The sequence below is a fragment of the Pelobates fuscus genome, chromosome 9 (assembly GCF_036172605.1).
Source record: "Pelobates fuscus isolate aPelFus1 chromosome 9, aPelFus1.pri, whole genome shotgun sequence".
Lineage (NCBI taxonomy): Eukaryota > Metazoa > Chordata > Amphibia > Anura > Pelobatidae > Pelobates > Pelobates fuscus.
In genome coordinates, this window is record NC_086325.1 from 137,833,706 (window position 1) to 137,856,116 (window position 22,411).

At 43.1% G+C, this 22,411-nt stretch overlaps 2 protein-coding genes across 3 annotated transcripts; one reads left to right on the top strand and one right to left on the bottom strand.

Moving 5' to 3' along the window:
• Nucleotides 1-818: 818 nt before the first annotated feature.
• On the top strand, nucleotides 819-10,509 carry LAGE3 (L antigen family member 3). The gene is made up of 3 exons (XM_063432510.1): nucleotides 819-923; nucleotides 3,238-3,366; nucleotides 9,897-10,509. The coding sequence occupies exons 1-3, from the start codon at nucleotides 901-903 to the stop codon at nucleotides 10,012-10,014; spliced, it is 270 nt and encodes an 89-aa protein (XP_063288580.1). The 5' UTR covers nucleotides 819-900; the 3' UTR covers nucleotides 10,015-10,509.
• Nucleotides 10,510-12,822: 2,313 nt separating this feature from the next.
• On the bottom strand, nucleotides 12,823-20,776 carry WDR45 (WD repeat domain 45). Of its 2 annotated transcripts, XM_063432509.1 has the most exons (11): nucleotides 20,696-20,776; nucleotides 20,538-20,608; nucleotides 18,408-18,482; nucleotides 18,166-18,270; nucleotides 17,944-18,040; nucleotides 17,190-17,284; nucleotides 16,678-16,757; nucleotides 16,395-16,603; nucleotides 15,513-15,614; nucleotides 14,352-14,497; nucleotides 12,823-14,250 (listed from the first exon to the last, which is right to left on the bottom strand). In XM_063432509.1, the coding sequence occupies exons 2-11, from the start codon at nucleotides 20,584-20,586 to the stop codon at nucleotides 14,141-14,143; spliced, it is 1,068 nt and encodes a 355-aa protein (XP_063288579.1). In that variant the 5' UTR covers nucleotides 20,587-20,608; nucleotides 20,696-20,776; the 3' UTR covers nucleotides 12,823-14,140. The 2 variants fall into 2 exon arrangements, with proteins under 2 accessions (XP_063288579.1, XP_063288578.1); XM_063432508.1 differs by lacking the exon at nucleotides 20,696-20,776 and having other exon boundaries at nucleotides 20,538-20,684.
• Nucleotides 20,777-22,411: the final 1,635 nt, after the last annotated feature.

Consider the following 22,411-nt stretch of genomic DNA (forward strand, 5'->3'; position numbering starts at 1 on the left):
TCTGGCAGCAGAGAGGTTAAACTCAATACGAAACACTGCAAACACAGACTCCAGGCACCATAACCACTTCAAATCACTGAAATGGCCGTGCTGCGTGGAGTACGCCCTAAACTTTAGTTTGCGGGACCTTGCCAAATAGTCCTCTTTAGTTGTGTGCATGTGGTTTCCCTAGAGATCAGGTAACTTCATTCGAGTTTGGATGACAATGATAATGACACAAAACCCATTACTCTGTTGCAGATAATATAATGTGAAGGTTTCACTTCAGTATTATCTATATAAAGGAGTAAAATTACCTTTTTAACCAAAGGTAAGGTAAGGGTTTTGCAGTGGGCAAATCAGCTATTTAGACCTAGAGTGTCAGGAATACCATAGTGTTCCTTTAAACACACATTGAAGCTCTGTTATACACAATCAGACACACCAACAGTATGGAGCTCCTAGAAAAGAGGGACATTAGTATAGAAAAGAGGGACAGAGGGATTTGAGCCCAAAATGGGGACTGTCCCTCCTAAATAGGGATACTTGACAGGTATGCATAAATGCTTTTGAATAACTGCATTATTTTAAAAAGACATTGGACTAATGATTTTAGGATTGCTGCAAAAAAAAAACATAATACATAAATAATACAATATGAGGAAAAACAATATATTTATTAATAAACTAGATTCACATGTATTTTCTTTAATACAAAGTGCCCTGGACAGGTCACACTTTTTCTAGGCTTCCATTGTGATTTATATATTTTTTTAATGTTGAGAATACCATAGAGTTGGGTCCTCCAAGGCAGCTAGATCAGCCTCGTATGATAGAGTAAGCTTGCGAACAAGCTACCACGAGGTGTCAGTCTGAGCTGCTCTGCGCTCTCTGGTGAAGCCGCCGTTGCCCACAGTCATCATGGCGCTGCCAGCTCTTCACTTGTATCCTTTGCATTTAGCATTAAGGGGTTTGTAAATGGGTGAAAATGGGGTATGTACACCATAGAACATGGATAGCTTAGGTTCTCGTCCTTATGGTATTTCAGCAGTTGTGGAGGCTGCCTCTCATCATGCTTAGCCTGCCATGGTTAGCAGAGTAGCATGGGGGAAGGTAGTTACTTAGCTATTACTGAAAATAGGACATGGGTTATGATCGATGTTATATTATGCTATTGCATGGTCCCTACCTAGTAGTGCCTGATTGACACAGTAACAGATTGGGTGCTTGTGTGTGTCTGTTTGCAAAAAAAAAAAAAACCCCATGATTTCATCAAAAAGGCATTATAAGTCAGACTGTTAGATCCACAATGTTTTAACTAATTGTGGCAGTAACTTTGCAACTTCACCTTAGTTAACTTCATAACTGCATTATATAAATTGTATGTTGCAGGGCAGCTCTTGGGTTCCATTTTCATTCCTATCAGAATAAATGTATGTATCCAGGAAAAAAAATATGAATGGTGTGAAAACTTTATGTGCGAGGAGTGGCCCTTAAAGGGACTCTATAGTCAACATATAAACAGGTCCCCCAGCCTTCCTTCTTGCTTTTATATGAACTTTCATTGATTAAAAATTATTTTCGTGTTTTTTTTATATTAAAAACTTACCTCCGCTCCAGCGCCGAGCTCCCAGCCATGCCGCGCCCCCTTTTTCGTCAAAATGACGAAATCGCGGGGCCCAATAGGACGCTTCTCAGAGAGAAGCGTCATCGCGATGTGGTGCGCATGCGCAGCTTCGCGCTTCACCAATCGTATTCTTCATAGAGCGGCATTGACAGCCGCCCTATGAAGAACCTGAGTGCTTTACCGCGCATGTGCGCGGAATGCGCATTCGCGAGCTGAGCTGTCTGACTGACAGCTCAGCTCGCTTTCTAAAACTAACAATAAGGGGGGGGACCTACTGTCCCCCCCCCCGGCCCCCACCCCTGAGCGGTGGGTGGGGGCCCTAAAATTCACAATAGGGGGAGGGAACCTACTGGTTTTTTTTTAGGGCCCTTCTTCAACCACTATTGTGGCCAGATAGCGTCCCTGTGGGTTCGGGCTTCAGCTGTCAGCTGAAGCCACGCCCACAGCAGTGCTGACAGCCTCAGCACACAAAGCGCGTTCACAGTGCTTTGTGTGCTGATAGCCCGTCTGAAGTATTCACCCAGAATGCATCAGACGTGAGGCCTTTTTAGGGCCTCTGAACTCGGAAGTCCCTCTGGTGGCCGTCTGATTGACTGCAACAAGAGGTGTTCCAAGCTTCCAATGTAAACACTGCATTTTCTCAGAAAATACAGTGCTTACAAGAAAAAGGCTCCGGGTAGCTGTAGCACTCACCTGAACAACCTCATTAAGCTGAAGTTGTTCAGGTGACTATAGTGTCCCTTTAACCCCTTAAGGACACATGACGTGTGTGACACGTCATGATTCCCTATTATTCCAGAAGTTTGGTCCTTAAGGGGTTAAAGGAATGCTGCAGGCATTATACGTGTTTATGGTTTTAACCCTGCAATGTAAATCATTGTGGTTTCCTCTATGAGGAGCGATGGTTTAAATGAAACAGAAAAGTCGGTGTTACTTTGCAGAAGGTTGATCAAGCGCTTGCAGGGACTGGATCTTGGCGCTCAAAGAAATGGTGAGTAAAATCTCCCACGCCATTTAGAGTTGGGGGAGGGGGGGAACCTTAACCCCTTAAGGACCAAACTTCTGGAATAAAAGGGAACCATGACATGTCACACATGTCATGTGTCCTTAAGGGGTTAAACTTATAGTAGAGGCGAACACTATGGTGTAGTAGGTGTGTATTCCAAATGCTATAGTGCTCTAACAGTTTATTTTTGGGGGAGTGTAAATCTAGAAACCGCTTAAAGCTGCAGCTGTGTGTGTAGCTTATGCAGTCCCTCGCCTCTGTGGCCAATGATCAATCAGTGGCTTGCTATGCCCTCTGATTTTGAACCACTACTGCGCATGCAGCTCCACCTTAAGTTTTTCAGGCTGAAAGCCAGGGAGTCTGCTGGACAGATCAGTGTAAGCGCACGCTGACAGGCACTTGTACTGGAAGAGAATGCAGGCACCTTCTAGCAGATGGAAGCTAAAAGAATTGGGAATACAAACTCCCAGCTGTCTAGCAACCAGGTGTTCCTGAAATTAGTTATAAAACTGCCAGTTTCATATAGAAATCAGCACTTCTATAAACTGTGATTACAAGCTAACCTGCTTTATGTGTGTAAAATGTCCCTTTAAGTGTTTGTTATTCCATAACATTTGGCATGTAGTTCGCTCAGAGTGCCGTTCCCTTGCCACAGGGAGGCACGGATTGCTCATGATACTTTGTGCCCAGATGCAGAGCCCAGGAAGGGAGGTGTAAGCAAGACACTGACTGTTGCAGACAACATCCTTCAAGTGTAAGTTTTTCCCCATACTTCCTATTATATGTACACACTATTTATTTATTAAGTGTTCTTGCATAGCAAGACCACTTAACCCCTTCAGGACGGAGTCAATAGTGCACGTTCTGATCAAAACGAAACGTAAACAAAAACTGGAATTTGCGCTATATGTCTGTTCAACCGTAATTCACCTCTTTCATATTAAATGCACCCACACTTATTATATATCATTTTGTTCTGGAGAAACAGGGCTTTTATTTCATATCAAATATTTATATATGAAACATAATTTATTATGAATAAAATTAGAAAAAACTGTGAGAAATGTATTTTATTTTTTTAAATTTGTAGTTCCGCCTCACATTTTAGCTGTAAATGTCATAATACTGTTAGGTTTTACTGCCAAAAAATGCACATATTTGTAATCAGCGATGTCTCACGAGTACAACAGTACCCCCCATTAACAGGTTTTATGGTGTTTTGGAAAGTTACAGGGTCAAATATAGAACGTTCCATTTTTAAATTGACATTTGCCAGATTAGTAATGTTACCTTTGAGACGGTGTGGTAGCCCAGGAATGAGAATTACCCCCATCATGGCATACCATTTGAAAAAGTAGACAACCCAAGGTATTGAACGTGGGGTATGTTTAGTCTTTTTTAGTAGCCACTTAGTCACAAACTAGCAGATTGAGCTCTATCTGGAGTCGGCATCAGAGTCCGCAGGCGTGTCCACCCAGATGTCTGGCAGCGATGTGAGTTTTTTCCCTCCTCGAGGCTCTCGGTTTAGGTGAGTGCTCGTTGGAGAGTCTGTGCTGGGGTGTGAGTGGGTGCTGCCAATCAACTGTTGGTCTTTCTGCTCCTTGGAGCCCGTGAGTGCAAGACCTGTAGTAGTGGATTTCCACAGCCTCTTTAGGGATTCCTCTTGCAGGCTGCTCAAAGCTAGCTTTCTCGTGGTGGCATAGGTGGCGGCCATTTTAGCTTCAGAGTGCGGGAGATTAAATTGTAGCGTTCCCTTCCCCGCTGCTGCGGGCCCTCCAGTGGGGACCTGGATAACCCCCTCTTCCTCGATTAGGCCGCAGACACCAACGTTTTTTTTTGGCCCTCCCGGGCTCCAAAAACTCCCGATCTCGAGGTCTGCTGCATCACCGACAGCCAAGCAGTGTTGTTGTTGTTATTTTCGATTCATTTAAGCTTAGTAGCCGCATTTTTTCAGCTTATTGGGCTGATTCCCTCAGGAGCCTCTCCAGCATGCGACCGGTCAGCATGGCGGTTCGGCCCCGCCCCCCTATAAATGTATGTTTTAATGTAACTGTGAAGCACTTTGGGCAACAACATTGCAATTAAATGTGCTATATAAATAATAACAGTTACTCCGCCCACTCCAGTTGTAGACTACTGGTAGAAGCAAGAACACTTCACACAATTTCCCCAGAAATTGTAGCTTTTCTAGTTTACTTTAGTTGTAGTTTCTTGACTTAGTTATTTAGTACTTTAATGATTGCTTTGCTTCAAACAGGAAGCCTCTGGCTGCTGATGTTCTAAGCCAATCAGTACTCACCATTCACAAAATGGTTTATGGATTGTATGTAATTTTTCTCAAGTTATTTTTGTGAATGGGAAGCCACTGTTTTGCTTAGTGTGTCAGCTGGCACCCTCTGCCTATCAGCGGCACCCCTGTCTGCGGCCGTCAGGGGCCTGTGTGAAGTGGAAGAACAGGCGCAGAGCTAAATTACACTGCAGATAAATCTTTGTGGATAAACTGTTTGTGAATGGTTTAAGCCAAAAAGGTAAACCGATGCCAGGAACCTCCTGGCACCATATCAACTTTATTACGATGACGTTTGTAACGGACCGTTTCTGCATAAAAGGGGAAAAATCCGTTTAGGCGATAATCCCCTTTTCTAGAGACAGGCACAGCTACTGCAGAACACCAAACTCCCGATCTGGATACGAAATAACACTCTGAACTGGAACAGCTGAACAAGAAAAGCATACAATCCGCTTACACTCTTGGCAGTCAGCTTACAATCCAATTCCCCCCAAGAACGAGACGACACTTCATTTTGAGGGTTAAGCAGGAACTCAGGACTGGGACACCCAGTCTGGCTTTTATTACAAACAAGTACATACAGGACACTCCCAGGGGGAGGATGAAATTAACCAATCACAGGGATGTACCTCCCACACATTTCCTCCCCTTAGATTAACAGTTAAACCAATTATTACATACAATAAAAATACAGTTTTTACACACACACTGTAACTTTAAAACCATACATTCAATTTCAATAAAAGTTGCATATTCAGACTCAGCATACATCAAACATAAACCCTTCCAAAAATCAGCCAAATCCCTCCAGTGGATCAAAAGTTAGCTGGAAGTCCTTTATGACCGACCGCAAGCACAATTTCCTGCCCAAAACAGTTCCATAGATTTGGGCTGTGCGGTCGGTCAATTTCATGCCGAAAAAACGACTAAGTCCCATTTCGAACGGGACTTAGTCTCTGGAGCTGCAAGTTCCGTATGGGAGAAGGTAAGGGTCAGCGGTGTTCGGCAGAATGTGTAGCCGATTTTAGTTCCACAGAATCTTTAGCATACACCGCTGACCGCGTTCGACTGAACAAAGATGGCCGCCGCCACGTGCAATTAACCGGCAGTAACCTCACAGCCTGGGAGGTAAATTGCCTGCACACTTTAGCTTCTGGGTGGTCCGCCTGTGTGGTACTTGGTTCAGTAAGCCCTATTTACTGAACCAAGTGGGGGAAAGCCAGGAACAAGTTATTTTACAGGTCTGGGGACATAGTCTTAAAGGGGCATTGTTCACCAAAGTCACAATATGTCCCCAGACGGTTCTTAAAGGGCCATACACACCAATAAAAGTCCATACGTTTTCAGGGGCCATAGTCTTAAAGGGTATTGTTACCCAAAGTCTCAATAGGTCCCCAGACAGTTCTTAAAGGGCCAGCAGCAGTACAATAAAATACCATTCACTGTACTTAAAGGGCCAGCAGTCGCACAATAAAATACAATATGCCCCAAATATGTCCAGGGGCCACAGTCGCAGGGCAGGAGGCTAGCAACCAGGCTTCTCCAGTTCACAGTGGCGAAGTTGGTTTCGCCACAACGTTGTTTGATGAAGTTGGTCCCCGGAGTGTTCTTTTAAGTAAAGGTTAAATATAACTTTACCATCAGTGTCAGTGTGTTGGAGAACTCATCTGAGAAAGTCATTATGCAGGCTTCCTTTGCTGCTGATGTAATTTAGGGTATCCAGCAAGCACTCCTTCTGGTTGAGCAGAGCCGCCATGCTAGATGCAGCACGAGGTAGGCCTCCCCATTAAAATAAATAAATAAATCACCGGGATACAGACCCCGCTACCGGCTTATTTTTCTCTGGTCTTTTCCCCATTGATGGTTAAGGGTAGTATGGTGTCAGTGAAGTGGTTAAATACTGCAGAAATTAGACTGAATGAAGTGTTTTAAATACGGAACTTACAATAACACATCTGCTAGCTCTGACCCCCACATTCCTAGGATTCACAATTGCTACTGCACTTTGTACGTGTGGAGAGAGTGCACGGCATTCCCTGCTCTTCTGCCCCACACTGCCCGCAGTCAGTGGTGTATCCTGGTTTTGTGCTGCCCTAGGCAGGACAAAACTCAGGCGCCGCCCCCCACCCAACCCTTCCCCCCCGCCCTGCCTTCTAAATACACACACACACACATTCACTGACAGATACGCATACACTAACAGAAACACACACACACGAACAGAGACACACACACGAACAGACACACACACACTCACATTAACACTTTTTTACTTTAAACCCCCCCCCCCCCCCCCCAGCCTCCTTACCTTTGGGAATGCTGGGGGGGGGGTCATCTTTCTCCCTGGTGGTCCAGTGGCTGCTGGGCAGTCGGGGGGCGCTAGCGGGCGGCTGGCGAGGGAGCACTTCCTTTGAGCACTCTGCTCAGCTCCCTCGCGCGCCACAGTGAGGCTGGGAGCCGGAATATGACGTCATATTCCGGCTCCCAGCCTCACTCTGCGGCACGCGAGGGAGCTGAGCAGACAGCTCAGAGGAATTGCTCCCTCGCCCGCCAGCGCCGCCCGACCGCCCAGCAGCCCGCCGGCATGTCTGTTATTTGTCTGACATTTGCCTTGGGCATTTGGGGGTGGCTTTTTTTGCCGCCCCCTGGAAAATGCCGCCCAGGGCAAATGCCTTGTTTGCCTCGCGGCTAAAACGTCCCTGCCCACAGTGGCAATGAAAAAGGGGAACACTGCCAAGTCTCATGCTTTGTGGAAGTGATTGAAATTGGGATGGGTTGAAGCCATCAAGGGCCTTGCAACCATCACCAGAATTCAGTGGCGTACACACAATTCATGTGGCCCTGGTGCAAAACTGATCCGTGGTCGTCCCCACCCCCCCCACATACACACACATATACACACACACACACACACACACACACACACACACATACAAACAGACAGGCACACATATATACATACAGACAGACCGACACACACACACAGACACATACAGACAGACCGACACATACAAGACGCACATACATACAAACAGACAAACACATATACAGACAGACAGACACACATACATACATACAAACACACAAACACACACAGGCATACAGACATACAGGCAGACATACACAGAGAGACACATACATACAAACACACACACACAAAATGTTTGTCACCCTCCTGTTTCCTACCTTTTAGGTGGAGGAGGGTGACTTTTCCTGGGGTCCAGTGGTGGCACAGGTGGATGGGAGTCAGAGTTCCAACTCTGACTCCCTGTTCTTCCTCCCGCGCGGGCTCGGTGTATGCTGGGAGGTGTGACGTGCGGTCACTTCCTCCTAGCTCTGTCATCTCATCACAGCGGGCCCGGTCGCGCTGTTAAAGCGCCCATCGCTGACCGGGCCCCCTGACAATCCATATCCATCGGGTGGCCCTGACAGCATGGGCCACTCGATGGAGCACTTGGACGCCGGCCCCGGCAGTTTGCCGCATGGGTCGGGGCCGCAAAAGATGATGGCGGGTACCCAGTTGCAGGTGTCCCCAGGGCAGACTGGCCCCCTGGAGTGACTGCGACTGCGGTATGTACGCCAGTGCCAGAATTAAAGGGACACTATGGTCACCAAAGCTACAGATTAATGTAGATGTTCTGGTGATTATAGACAGTCCCTGCAGGTATTTTAATGTAAAACCAAAGTATCTACAGTAAACAAAAGTAAAACAAACACAAAACTCATAGGGTAGTATTGTATGTATACCATAAATTCAATAGGTAATTATTGCACTCACAAACAATGTTTGATTGCAGGCATATCATATACCCTTGTCTTCAGCACATTTTAAAGGAAATGTAGGAAACGAATTAACGATAATAGTGCAAGACTGCTGAATAAAATATTGCTCTTTAATAAAATTGCACTTACAATATCAATAAAGATGGTATGCACATTTGAAGTCCCAAATTGAGGGAGATAGCGGCTTGTCTTCTATAATTGGGATAAAACTTCCTTCCACTTTGTCCAAATACAAATGTATTGAATTTAAAAAAAAAAAGTGTGTGTGTGTGTGTGTATATATATATATATATATAATTTTTTTTTTTTTAATTACTATACAATGCCCAACTAAACCCCCTATGCATTTCGTTCGGTTTAGACCGAACTTTCTCAGGGGTAAATAAAAGTTGTCACTTGTCCAGTGGAGTAGTTTTAAGAGAAAAGGCAGTGTTTACCTTACACTCAGACTGCCACTAGGGCTGCTTTCTGTGTCAGTGCTCCACAACATGCAGCACTGACGTTCAAGGTCTCCACAATTTTCAGCCAAGGGGGTGGAGCGTTGGTGGGGCCAGCCGCGACCAGACCCGCACAGTGCTGGAAAAAGGTGAGTAAACAACATATTTAACTTGAAGTAATGGTTGGCCGGTAGCCTAAAACAACTATTTAGAGACCTATAGTGTCCTGAATGCATGTTTGTATTCCTGACACTATAGTGTTCCTTTAAATATTCAATATTAAGCAGCTTTTGTGGAAATCTTCTGACCTATCCAACCAGATCATGGCTGCACAGCCAGGCTTCTGATTGCTTCATGCATTTTGGTCCATGTACCGAGGGGTCAGTCCACCCCTACCTTCTAGATATAACAGAAATGGAGGCTGGAAAAGAGGTGTCTGTGGTACACAGGTACATGATAAACTGTTTGACTACTTACATTAAAACTCCTGTTACTATAATCACAAGTAGGCTGTAGTGGTTATGGTACCTAGACTGACCCTTGGAAACTTGTAGTGGGTGCCCACATATAGCACAACAAATTCTACAGGCATTTCCCCTGTGCAATTTGGGAGGGGTTCCATTTAGAGAGCTCGGATGATTATTGTGTTTGCAGAGCTTCAATCAATGATAAATCTCCTATCATAGTAGGAATGCCTGTATTTTATTCTGTACATAAAGTGTTAACATATTTCTGATTAGCTGATGTTCCATTAATGCTGTGACTCTTTCGCAGGCACTGGCAAGCAGATGAAGCACGTATACTACGTGTGTCCGTCAGCTCCTTTCTTGAACATCTTTCACTTGTGATACAGACAATGGACAGATTTGGCCCTCCTGCAGAGGATTCCTGACAACTTCCACAACTATCACTGTCTTATATCTTCCTCTGTGCAGATTCACTGGATCTTTTGCATTCAAGCTAGGTTTTTCTTCTAATTATGGTCATGCGAACCATTGAATGTTATCAGCGATGTTTACCCTTGCAAGTTATCAATTCTATGCTGGCAAAACTTCATAGATAGGAGTCATAGAATTACTCCTGCTGTCAACCTTTTTGGCCATTCCTGCTTAATAGACTATTCACTTACTGATTGGTCTCTTATTCTGATTTTCAAGAGTGTAAATCGCAATTAGAAAAAAAAGAAAAAGACAAACTTTAATCTGGATCCATTCACCATCTTGAGATTGAAACTTGAAATGATATCCTCCACTTTCTCACAGAGAACTTTAAGTGGGACTTCTCCATTGTTGGTAATCAGCATTGGGGTAAAATCAGTGCCCCGTTATATTTCTAGTGTTTAAATATATATTGTTTATATATTACAAGTGCCGCTGTTTTCAATCAATGTTACATTTGTGTTTAATTTCTTTGTTCTCATCTCCTCACCACAGGAGGCTGCTGTAGGCTATAGCAGGCAATTAATAGAGCAGAGATACAAATTTAAAAAATAAACACACTGTGCTGCCCTAGTCCTACCTGGAAATGTATGGCTAGGTCGGCATAAACAAAGTGATTTAACTTCTAAATGACAGAGACTTGAGCAGTAAGACTGCAGGGGCATGATCTATACATACACCAAAACCACTTATGCTAAAGTTATTTTGGTGCTAAGTGTGTAAAAAGGTTACTCCAAGCATCATAACCACTTCAGTGATTTTTGCTGGAGGTGTAAGCCTTCAAGTGCAAAAATAAATCATGTTCCACAGAGAAAACAAACATCAAGATGCTTCATATTTTCGGTAGTGAGCCTTGTCTTCAAAGTCTGCTGGTAATCCCCACAATAAGGATCCATCCAAGCCCACTTTGCTGCTGATCCAGAAATTTCAGTCGCTCATAGTTGGCCTTAATAATAAAACTGGTCCATATATCCATAAAATAGTATTTACACTCCACCTAGTGTTCAAGGAAGTTGTAGCACTACAATACTTAAAGTTTAAATGCAATCTAGCCTAATTCGAGCCTCATGTCTAGTATTTTGTAACTAACACACAAATTAATAGTTTTAATGCATCTCCTGACTTACATTTGCTCCATGGGGGCAGCCATCTTTACCTGTTAGGTCACAAGCAGCATGTCTTTGCTAAAACAGTGCACAATTTAAAGGTCTTACACTTTCCCAGGATGCATTTTGAGATGCTCTGCGCTTATGGATGATGTCAGCATTTAGTAATGCTTAATACCTTTTGATTACCTTCACTGTTTTGGTTGGATAAACTAAACGTCTGACTGAAAGACACAAGATTGCCATGGGTGGGGGCGTGACCTGACCATCACTGAGAGCAGTCGCATGTCTGCAGTGCTCTGGACTGAAGTTGGGGAAAATAACAATACAAACCAAAATTCAGCCGTGCCCTGTCAATAACTCCTCCATAGCACAACGCCAGTCAGGCGCAATGGAACAAATACAACAACTGGATTCAATGGAAGATGCCAGGAGACGCACCAACATAAAAATCAAAGGTATCGCCGAAACGGTTAATGACACCGAGCTACTCCACGTCATCCAGCACCTTCTGTCTGCGATTCTGCATCCCAAGCAGGCGAAGACTATACAAGTGGGCAGATCACACAGGGTCCTCAAGTCTCACAGGGCACCGTCAGGCACACCATACAATGTCCTCCTTCGATTCCAGTCCCTCTGAGATAAACATGCAGTAAAGGATGCACTCAAGAACAAATGCCTGTTCCCATTCGAAAAATCACAACTCCCCTTTCTGCATGATCTCTGCAGGGCCACACTGGAATGGAGACACTCAGTCAGCTGGGTCACTAGGACCCTCAGAGAGGCTGGTATCCAGTACAGATGGGGCCCATCATGCACACTCGTGGCCACCCAGGGAGAGACCACCTGCCGACTCTCATTGGCTGCAGAACCTGACCCTTACCTCCACAGCCTGGGGCTAGACAGGCGCAAAACCAACACTTACACCCCTGGACACTACCCAATATAGTCCTTTGTATCGTGCTCTGAGGCCGATACAGGCTGAAACACCACCAGTGGACTTGTCCTCAACCTGACCCACTTGCAGAGAAGTGTGCCAATGGACTTGAAATTACATTTTACTTCAGCTATTATTTTAGTTTTTTTAGTTGTTTGTTCAAGTTATATCACTTCTATAATTTGCAGCTGCTTTAAAACCAGTCCTTAATGGACAGTGGGACCGACTACACCCTCCCTCTCTCTCAAGCGCTACCACAGAAATTCCTCTATTTTTGGGCATATCAGCCACGAAAGCGCATAATCGGCCACTTGTTTCTACGCCTCCCTCGGTAGGTGAAGGCTCCTAATTCCCACGGCTGAACCACATGGCCAATAAACTCCTCAACCCAAACTCCTTCATACAATAAATATAAAATAAGACAATTTTCCCTTTAAGTGTAATGTTTGTTGTGATACACATTACTTATGTCTGTTGTTGCGAGTCAGTAGAAATTTGTGGAGGGACTTCACCTGTACTTCGTAAAACACATCACCTTGATTTACACCAGGGGAAGGCAAACGTTAGCACTCAAGATGTTGTAGATTACATCTCCCATAATGCTCTACTCATAAAGCCATAATGCAGGCAAAGCATTAGGGGAGATGTAGTCTACAGCATCTGGAGCAATGAAGGTTTACAGTCACATGTATTAGTCAAACATAGATAAGAGCCCATAATTCATATTCAGAATTTTTTTTTTTATTTCCACTCCACTTTTTAAAGAGATTTCTCAGCATTGTTAATAATGTTGTACAAACCGTATCTATTCACATGAGAAGCAGGACAACCTTTCCAAAAGACACATTGAGTTCTCAGCCTGGCCACTGCTGATACCAGGACAAACCTTAAAACGTGTTCTTCTTGAACTCATAGGTTCTCAGTTAATTTTCATCCCTACTCCAACACCTACTAGGACAGAGCTTTGGGATTTTCATAACAAGCCCTCTACTGTTCTGGTCATCAAAACCTGAAACACTTTGAACCTATGGCCAAATTATATTCTTTTTATCTTACCTAGCTGAAAATGAACAATATTCAACTCCAATTTGTAAATATGTAATACCCAAATGGCAAAATGTAGGCTAAAATAGTTGCTAAAAAAAAAAGTCTTCTGATGTGACATCCTGAATTTTGTCAGTTGGTTTTAATTTGCAATTCACAGTTTATTGAATAACTCTGGCAATAGTAATTAATCATGACCAGCAGATGTTTAAAGTGGAACTGTCACAGTTCGATAATAAAAAGTAGACTTTTGGTTGAGTTGTTTTACTTATTTTTTGTTTTATAAATCATGGTAGTCTTTACTTCATAAAAACTGGCTGTCCTGGCCCAGCCGGAGCATGCCATTTACATTCATTTAAACACCTCCACCCCCCACAGACAGACACACATATCGCCACAGCATTTCTTTGCACAGGCCCGAAGCATCAGGGGACCATCTCATCCTGAAATGGAAGTGCACTATTGGTAATTCGGCATTTTACTTACCTCTCCTATGCTATGTATTCCAATAATAGTCTCAGCAGCTGTTTGAGGTTTTACAGTGATTTGTCATTTCCACCTAGTGACAATCCCACTTTAAATAAACCAAACATGATTTGAAAAATGGATGCAATGTTTGTAATCGACATTTCCTCCCCTTTCTATTCAGACTGTAGTGGAATTGATTAAGAAGACATCTCAGGCTAATGCTGAATGGCTAATGCAAATATGTGCTTCTAGGAATAATACCAGTTTCTGTGTAATACTGAAACTACAGCCAAGAGTCCCTTGGGCTTATTTACCAACGTGAAAAGTAGATGAAGATCACAAAGTATATGCTAATTTAACAATATGTCTATATACAGTAATAAAACACAGTGCAGCAATTTTCTCAAGGAAGGACTGTCCAACTGTAACATTAATATCTACAAAATGCTCTCAAGATGTTTATCGTATGGCTTTCTACATAGGATGAGGCACCATCATGTCATGCACAGTCTGCGTTGGAGCATTTTAGAAGATGTCATCGTCACATATATCCAGATAAACATCAAAAGCTTCTCGATTGCAGTTTCCTTCTGGGGTGAAGACATACTTATGAAAAGTTCCATCTACGCAGACGGCTGAGGAATAAAGAAAATAATTAATTAAAATATTACATAGTTTTTGCATTCAAGAGCAACTTAAAGGATTAAAAAAATAAAATATCAGAAATGTGCCTCACCTATGACAGAATTCACATTTTTTGATGTGTTCTTGCCAAAAGCACAGATACAAGCAGACTCTGCAGGCACGGTGAAACTGGCTAAACTCCACTGTGAGTCCACATATTGACCTATCATGGGTCCAACCTTCCCAACTCGTGCCAAGCTAAAAGCACAGTAAGAAAAGTACTTATATTAGTTTTCACACTGAATAGTTAACAGGTACGGTATCACTAGTACACAACTATATTTGAACACTTATCCTCACATATAAATCTTTGTGTGTGTTATATATATATATTACACACACACACACACAGATATAGTAGCACAACCAGTGTTTGTGAATGCTGGCTAATTCAATTCTCTCTGTGAAAGTTATACTGAAACGAAGTAGGGGCTACTTTGTCTCAGCTCAGTACTTCTCCTACTCCTGACACTGGGCAGAGCTACCACCGTGAAGCTGTGTCATTCCCCCCCAGTCCTGCAGAGAAGTTAACTATCTACGGAGGATCCTGGGCGCACGCGCAAGAGTGTAGCAGTGACTTCAGCTCCTGGCTGCTGAAGCACCAGGAACAGTAGGAGGCAGGCAAGAGGAAGGAGGCAGGAGTTGCCTGTGAGGGACAGGTTCGGGTAAGTAAAAATTACCTTTAAAAAATCCCAAAGCTGCTATTCTTGCGCAGCAAGTGTCAGCAGCAGGCAACTCCTCCCTAACCAGGAAGATACTCCACCAATCAGTATTATGGTCTGTTAAGTCTGATATAATCCCTGTCCTGTAGCATAAACTTCCTCAACCACCTGCAATTCCACTCATCATAAAGCAGTCATTCCACGGCTCTATCAGTTTATAAATAGCAAGGTTAAGGTGAGATGTCTGTCCACATTGTGGGTTTGATGTGTGCATACCACAAGCGGGGGGAAACGGATACCGCAAATGAGGAAGTAAACATTTGAAAAATGCTGCTATTTTAATAAGCTATCCTGGAAAGAAAGACATGGTACTCTCTGCACCCTAGACTTTGAAATAAATCTTACTTTTTAGCATTTGAAGTGACCCATTAACTGCAGTATTATATAGTGATCCAACATATCAGAATGTATTGGATATTTATTTTTAGTAATTTTAGGTTGTGGTTAACCTCTTGTAATTACAGTGAAATCTGCTATCTAAAGATACATACGCTGAACGACGGTTGAGTTTAGTGTCTTTAAGAGCGAAGATATGAACGGTTCCTTTATCACTGGAGCTGCACAGGAAGCAGTTGTCATGACTGAAATTAATACTGAGAAAAAAATAATTAAGGTTAATTATACTGACCGCAATCTGTGTCAGTGGTTCTGCAGAGTACTTTTGTTTGGCATTAAACTATTAGAAAAAAACAGTTTGATACTACATGGAAGGACAGCACCAGGGGACTCCAGACACTGTAATTAGATGAAGCAGTTACACTGTCCCTTTAAGATTTAAACAGTTTGACACTTACCTAGGCATTTCGGGTGCGTCTAATCTGGCCATTCTTCACAGATATTGCTAAAGTGGTAGTTCCACTCCAGCAGTAACAATTTTATCTGCTTTAGGTGAGATTCGATTCATTGGTTGAGCAATGTCAGCCGACACTCTCAGCCTATAAAATCCATCCTAAGATGGACACAGCTGATATTGCTAATGTGAACACACGAAATACCGGTTAAGGAAAATGTCTAGGTGCTGGACAGCATATACCCAGGTAAGTGTCAAAACAATTGAAAGCCAGTTTGACTCTTTACATGGGATGGCACAAAGGGTTTCCTAGAACCATAACCACTACATTCTGCTGTAGCAGTTATGATAGACTAGTAACAAGATTTCATTGATTACTGGAACATATGTAAAAATGTAATGCCAGAATGGTTCATAATTTTGCATTGTCTGTTTTATGAAAAACTGATATAGGCCATATGTAAAACCTGGCATTTTAAGAACCACCTCTAATCTTTACTCCAGCTAATGCAGTGAAGTACTGACAGCCCCACAACATGTATTCTAATTTACAATACAGCAAGGATTTGGATTCTGGCCTCACCAGTACAGAGTAGCAGGGTCCGTACCACGACGTAATTCCACAAGTTGCTCTCGTGTCTGAGTGTCAAAAAGTCGAATAAGTGTTCCTTTCCGTGAGGCAGATGCTACCAGTGTTCCCTGCTGATTTACCGCCAGGCATCCAAGCTCGCTCTGATGAGCGTTGATAGTGAATGGTGCGGACGAGCTGCTTGGTTTTGCATTGCACAGGTCCTAAACACACAGCGCAAGCCATTAGAATCAGATTTCAAAACCAACTCCAAATGTCTACGGTTTCTTAAACTTACCACAAGCTGCAGGCTGCCACATTTGTGTCCTGGGAAAACCAGTAGCTGTTTCTCCATACTGGGGCAAAGGTCACACAGACCTAAGGAGGGAAAGAAATGAAAATCATATGTACACACACATACATACACAAAGACTTGTACCGGAGGCAACAATTGCCATACAGAAGGAATGTCTAAGATAATTTCCTCTCAGGATGTACCAGAACTTACAGGTGATAAGTGAATGGATTATAGCATACAGAGACGCAATAAGGATAGTCTGCAATGTATCCCTCACAAAAATATGAATAAATGGTATCTCCAAAACCATTTTATACCAAACCAAAAGTCTGTAATAACGATTAATGTCCAGAACACTTAAACAAAATTCCAAAAGAACACCAATAGGGACTGATACTTTAAAGAGGTACCAGAAGACAAGTCAACCAAAAAGTAACAATAACAAAAGGTATTAGGCACTCTACAAAGAATGCAAACACTTTGTGGATGTTTTCACTAATACAAGTGTTTACCTTTGGGGTTGTCTCGTGTGTCAAATTCAAAGAGTTTTGTTGGGTTGTCAGGGAAAGAGTAAACGTATATCCGATTCTTCACCACAATGACAATCCTGCGTAAAAGCACACGGTTAGTTCTAACGGGGAATCAAAGGGGCACAACCACTAAACAGCGAACCGAGAACAGACATTTGCTCGATTAAATTCAAGATTTAGGAGTTCTAATATTATCCCAACTGAGCTATCTTGGACTTCATTTTAGAAGTATATGTTGCCACATCTCTGTATTTCCAGCTTACTTTCACCTAACGTTAGAGGTGAATAACCACAAAAACATTTTAGTGAATAAATAAAATAAATCAGATGTCAGAGAGATACTGTACTACGATTATCCTGTACCAAAGAAATTACAATCAAATAAAAAAAGAAAAGGGGCAATAGAATGTATGGAGTGAAAATAAATATAAAGCATTAGTCATCTTAGCACTGAAGTGCTAAACTCCTATTTAACCCCTTAAGGACCAAACTTCTGGAATAAAAGGGAATCATGACATGTCACACATGTCATGTGTCCTTAAGGGGTTAATACAACGGGAAGGCCAGGTTAAAGGTTTGGCTAAGAGATACCAGCTACATCCTAGTGTAAGCTACGACAATTTGCACCACATGTAAGAACTTCAAAAAGGTTTTATTTCTCCCGAAGACTGTCCATTTATTGGATGATGAATTAAAAACATTATAATTTGTGAATCCAGTAATCCTAACCACTCACTTGTCAGACCTCAAACGGACACTCAGCACAGGTTTCGTGAATGTGAACTCCAAGACCAGCTTATCTTTTCCATCACGAGAGTCATCCCAAATCAGCACTGGAGAACAGAGATACAGCCATAAGAATCACACAATATTTGACAACAGGAAGCATGCTAAAGAAAACATGAAAAATAAAGCCAAGAGACTTATGGAAAAAGCACTTAAAGTGCAGGTTTTATACCTGAAATGTCTGAGAATTTGGGATTGCTGCCACCACCCACCAGTGCCAGCAAATTACACCTGTGCAGCATCTCCACTTGTCCAACACTGCCCACTTGCTCCAAATCTAAGGGACAAAAGGCAAGGTTAGAACTGTGGCCTAGTGTGACGAACACCACCTTTGCCCCCCTAGTTCCAGGTCAATGGAACAAAAGGCCAGGGCAGAAATGATGCAAGCATCCCCTCTTCCCTTGTGATTCTCACCAAGATGTCCCTTTTCCATTAGAGGCTCAATGTTAAAGATGCGCACTCCAGTCTCCATAGCACAACAGAAACAACCTACAACCACAAATTAATAAAATATTAATCCATTAACAGCGAACGGTAAGCCAGTAAAAATAATTAGGGTTCACGAGAGAGGACCTGCGAGTCTCCTAGGGTCCCCTCCCCCCACAATGCCAGCTAGTGATGGCCTGGGGACCTGTGGCTGGCTGGCTGGATAGATAGACAGACAGACCGACCTTTAATTGAAATAGTAACCTGTATAATGTTATTTAATTGGCAAAAGCAGGGCCGTCTTTAACGCGGGGCAAACGGGGCAGCTGCCCCGGGCCCAGTTGCACCTGGGGGGCCCAGAGCAGCTGCCCCGTGGGCCCCGCGATTTGCGCAGCCCCCCTTGGACCCGGCGGTGCGGCTGAACAGAGCCGCACCGGCCCGCACGCTGAGGAGGCTCCCCGGGTGGCTCATGCACTAAGGGCCACCCGGAGCAGGGGCCCGGTCTGGCACTGTGACGCTTAAACAGTGCGACCGGGCCCCTTCCTGTACCGGCTGGGAGGAAGTGACGTCACTTCCTCCCGACGGAGAACACAGCCGCGCGGGAGGAGAATAGCAGGGAGGGGAGTTCCAGAGGAAAACTCCCATCTGCCTCAGCCTGCCACTGGACCCCAGGGAAACCACCCTCCAGGAAAAGGTAAGAACCTGGAGGGTGGCTAAATGTATGCTTGTGTGTAAGTATGTTTGTGTGTGTCAGTATGTTTGTCTGTGTATGTAAGTATGTGTGTGTGTATATGTCAGTAGACCTGTGTGTGTCAGTATGTCTGTCTATGTGTATGTCAGTATGCCTGTGTGTCAATACTTCTGTCAGTGTATGTGTCTGTGTGTGTCAGTGTATGTGTCTGTGTGTGTCAGTATATCTGTCAGTGTATGTGTTTGTCTGTGTGTCAGTATATCTGTCAGTGTATGTGTTTGTCTGTGTGTCAGTATATCTGTCAGTGTATGTGTGTGTGTGTATGTATGTCTGTGTGTGTCAATACGTCTGTCAGTGTATGTGTCTGTGTGTCAGTATATCTGTCAGTGTATGTGTCTGTGTGTATGTATGTCTGTGTGTGTGTGTCAATACGTCTGTCAGTGTATGTGTCTGTGTGTGTATGTAAGTCTGTGTGTGTGTGTGTGTGTGTGTGTGTGTCAATAAATCTGTCAGTGTATGTGCCTGTGTGTGTATGTATGTATGTCTGTGTGTCAGTATGTCTGCCAGTATATATTTGTGTGTCAGTGTATGTGTGTGTCAGTATGTATCTGTGAATGTTTTAATGTCTGTCTGTGTGTATGTGCCAGTACGTCTGCCTATGTGTATGTCAGTATGCCTGTGTGTGTGTCAGTATGCCTGTGTGTGTGTGTGTCAATACGTCGGTGTGTGTGTGTCAGTATGTCTGCCAGTATATATGTGTGTGTCAGTGTGTATCTGTGAATGTTTTAATGTCTGTCTGTGTCTGTATGTGCCAGTACGTCTGTCAGTGTGATTGCACATTGGGCGTAATTGGGGGGAGGGATAGGAGGGGCAGGGCCTAGGGGGCCCAAGAAAATGCATTGCCCAGGGTCCTAATCATATTAAAGACGGCCCTGGGCAAAAGGTAAATGTGATCCAATGTGAACTGTATACACTGAGAGAGCTTTTTTTCCATCCAACAAGGAAATGTGATCTGTCATTTCAGCTCCCCATGCCCAGTCAGTAACACATGATACTGTATATAAATTCTTAGATTTATGGATAGAACAATTATCTCCAATAAACAAGATGGGACTTGTAGCTCAGAGGTGTAACTAATAATGCCAAATACTGCCTTCCTGTAAAACGGTCACTTAACTCGTTTAGTGATGCTGGAACATGGTGATAGGGGTTATATTGTATGGGGCCCACAAGCTGTGAACCATAACTCCCATTACCCTCAAACAACCTGTGACTCGCTAATCATAACAGCTGTAACTCAGAGGCCAATCTGACCTATTTAACATTCTGTATCTATGTTTTGGGGGTTTTCCCCCTGTGCTAAGTGACACAGTGTGTGGGGGTTGGTATTAAATGTAAATATTTAGGGACCAGTCCCTGGCACTCACTCTGGTCCTGGTTAAACCTCAGCCCATTCACCCCTCGATGTTGTGCCATGGCTGCCACTGGAAGGACCCAGCTATAAGGAGAGAACAAGATAAGTTAGTTATGATAACATATCACATGGTTGCCCGTATCCCTGTGTAGTGTCTGTCCCCCGGCTTACCTTTGTTATTGTCACTCTGCTTCCGTGTTTACATGTTAGCCAGCAGTACTGACTTCGAACCACTAGGGGCCGCAAATGAGCCATGCGGCTGGAGTTCTAAACAATAACTCACAAAGAGTCGTACTATGCTTAAGAACGAGACTGCCATTTGCTTGGAGACCAGTAGGACTACCACTAAAGGCTATCGGCCTCTACAAAATGGCTGCTGCGATAGTAGGGATACACTTTACATGGTCTCTCTTTTGTTTGGAACTTTGGCAGTAAACGTTCCATGAAGGAAATTGTATCACAACAACGTCACGTTTAAAGCGACCGCAGGGTAGTTGGGCGGCCATTTTTGTAGCTGGAAAACAATACCGAAAACAAGCATAGTCACATAATAGTTTTGGGGTTTTTTTCCCCCCAATTCAGCTGTAACTGGTATATATTTCATTTATAAGAAATGAACTTGCTATTGAACCTAAAATATTTAATGTCACATATGTGCCAAGTGTCCCTATTTAGGATGGACAGTTCCTGTTTTGGGTCCTAATCCCTCTGTCTCTCATTTCTATTTATTTATTATTACTGGCATTTATAAAGCGCCAACATATTCCGCAGTGCTGCAGAATTGGGTTCTATCCTATAGTCCCTCTTTTCTATGAGCTTCATATAGTTGGTGTGCCTGAGTGAATAACAGAGCTCCACAGCAATAATACTCCCAGTAATCTGTCTTTGAACTACAATAAATGTGTTTAAAATTCAATGTTTTTTTTTTGTTCTAAATTACATTTTAATGTATCCATCCTGGTAAAATATTTTATAAATTAATTAATTTAGCTGCATAATAAATAAGTCACAGAAAATTTACTGGGGCACCCTCATCCCTAAAGTTAAAGTGTCCCTCTACTTATTTGACATTTTGGGAGTTATGAATTGAATGTTTCCCCATGGGCTTTCGTGGCAAAAATGTAAAAAATCACTTTGGTTTTATAAACGAAACTCCACACTTAGAATGGCAATATTTAGACTAATAATATAGCTATTCTTTGACTGAAGTGGATTTGGAGAGTTTCTCTAAATCTGTTATTTTTATCTAAATTTCATCATTTGGATATCATTTCACTAATTTTCAGTTTAGTAAATAATCCTGGGAAGCTAGTGATGTGGGCACCCATGAGCTGTTTGGGTGCACTGAATGCCTGGATGCAGTGAATTCTATCCTGTTACAAGGCAAAACATACAAAAAGGAAAGTATGATTTAAATGGGGTACTCCAAGCACCAAAACCACTTCAGTAATTTGATGTGGTCATGGTGTCAGGAATCTATGTGCAGCTCTATGAAACATGCACATACAGAGTTTAACCACTTTGCTGCTGAAGGTGTTACTCCACCTCTGAGCTGGCTAATCTCGATTCTGTGCATTTTACAAATGTCAGTCATTGGCTGAGAGCAATCAGCTGACATTCTCAGCAAATTAATGGCCAGTGGAACCAGCATCTGGCTTCTGCAGGTCTGCACAAGCTAGATGGCGTAAACCTTCAGAAGAGTGGACCCAGGTAAGAGAGTAAATTATTGTAAAATGGTTTGCCCCATTACCAGAGAATGACAGCAAGATACTTCTACCATCATAACAAAAAGGTAAAATGGAATAATTTTGAAAAAATTATATATTTGTGGTCGGCAACATAAAAGCCGTATAATAACATTATTGATGGAACAGGTAGGTAGTGGTG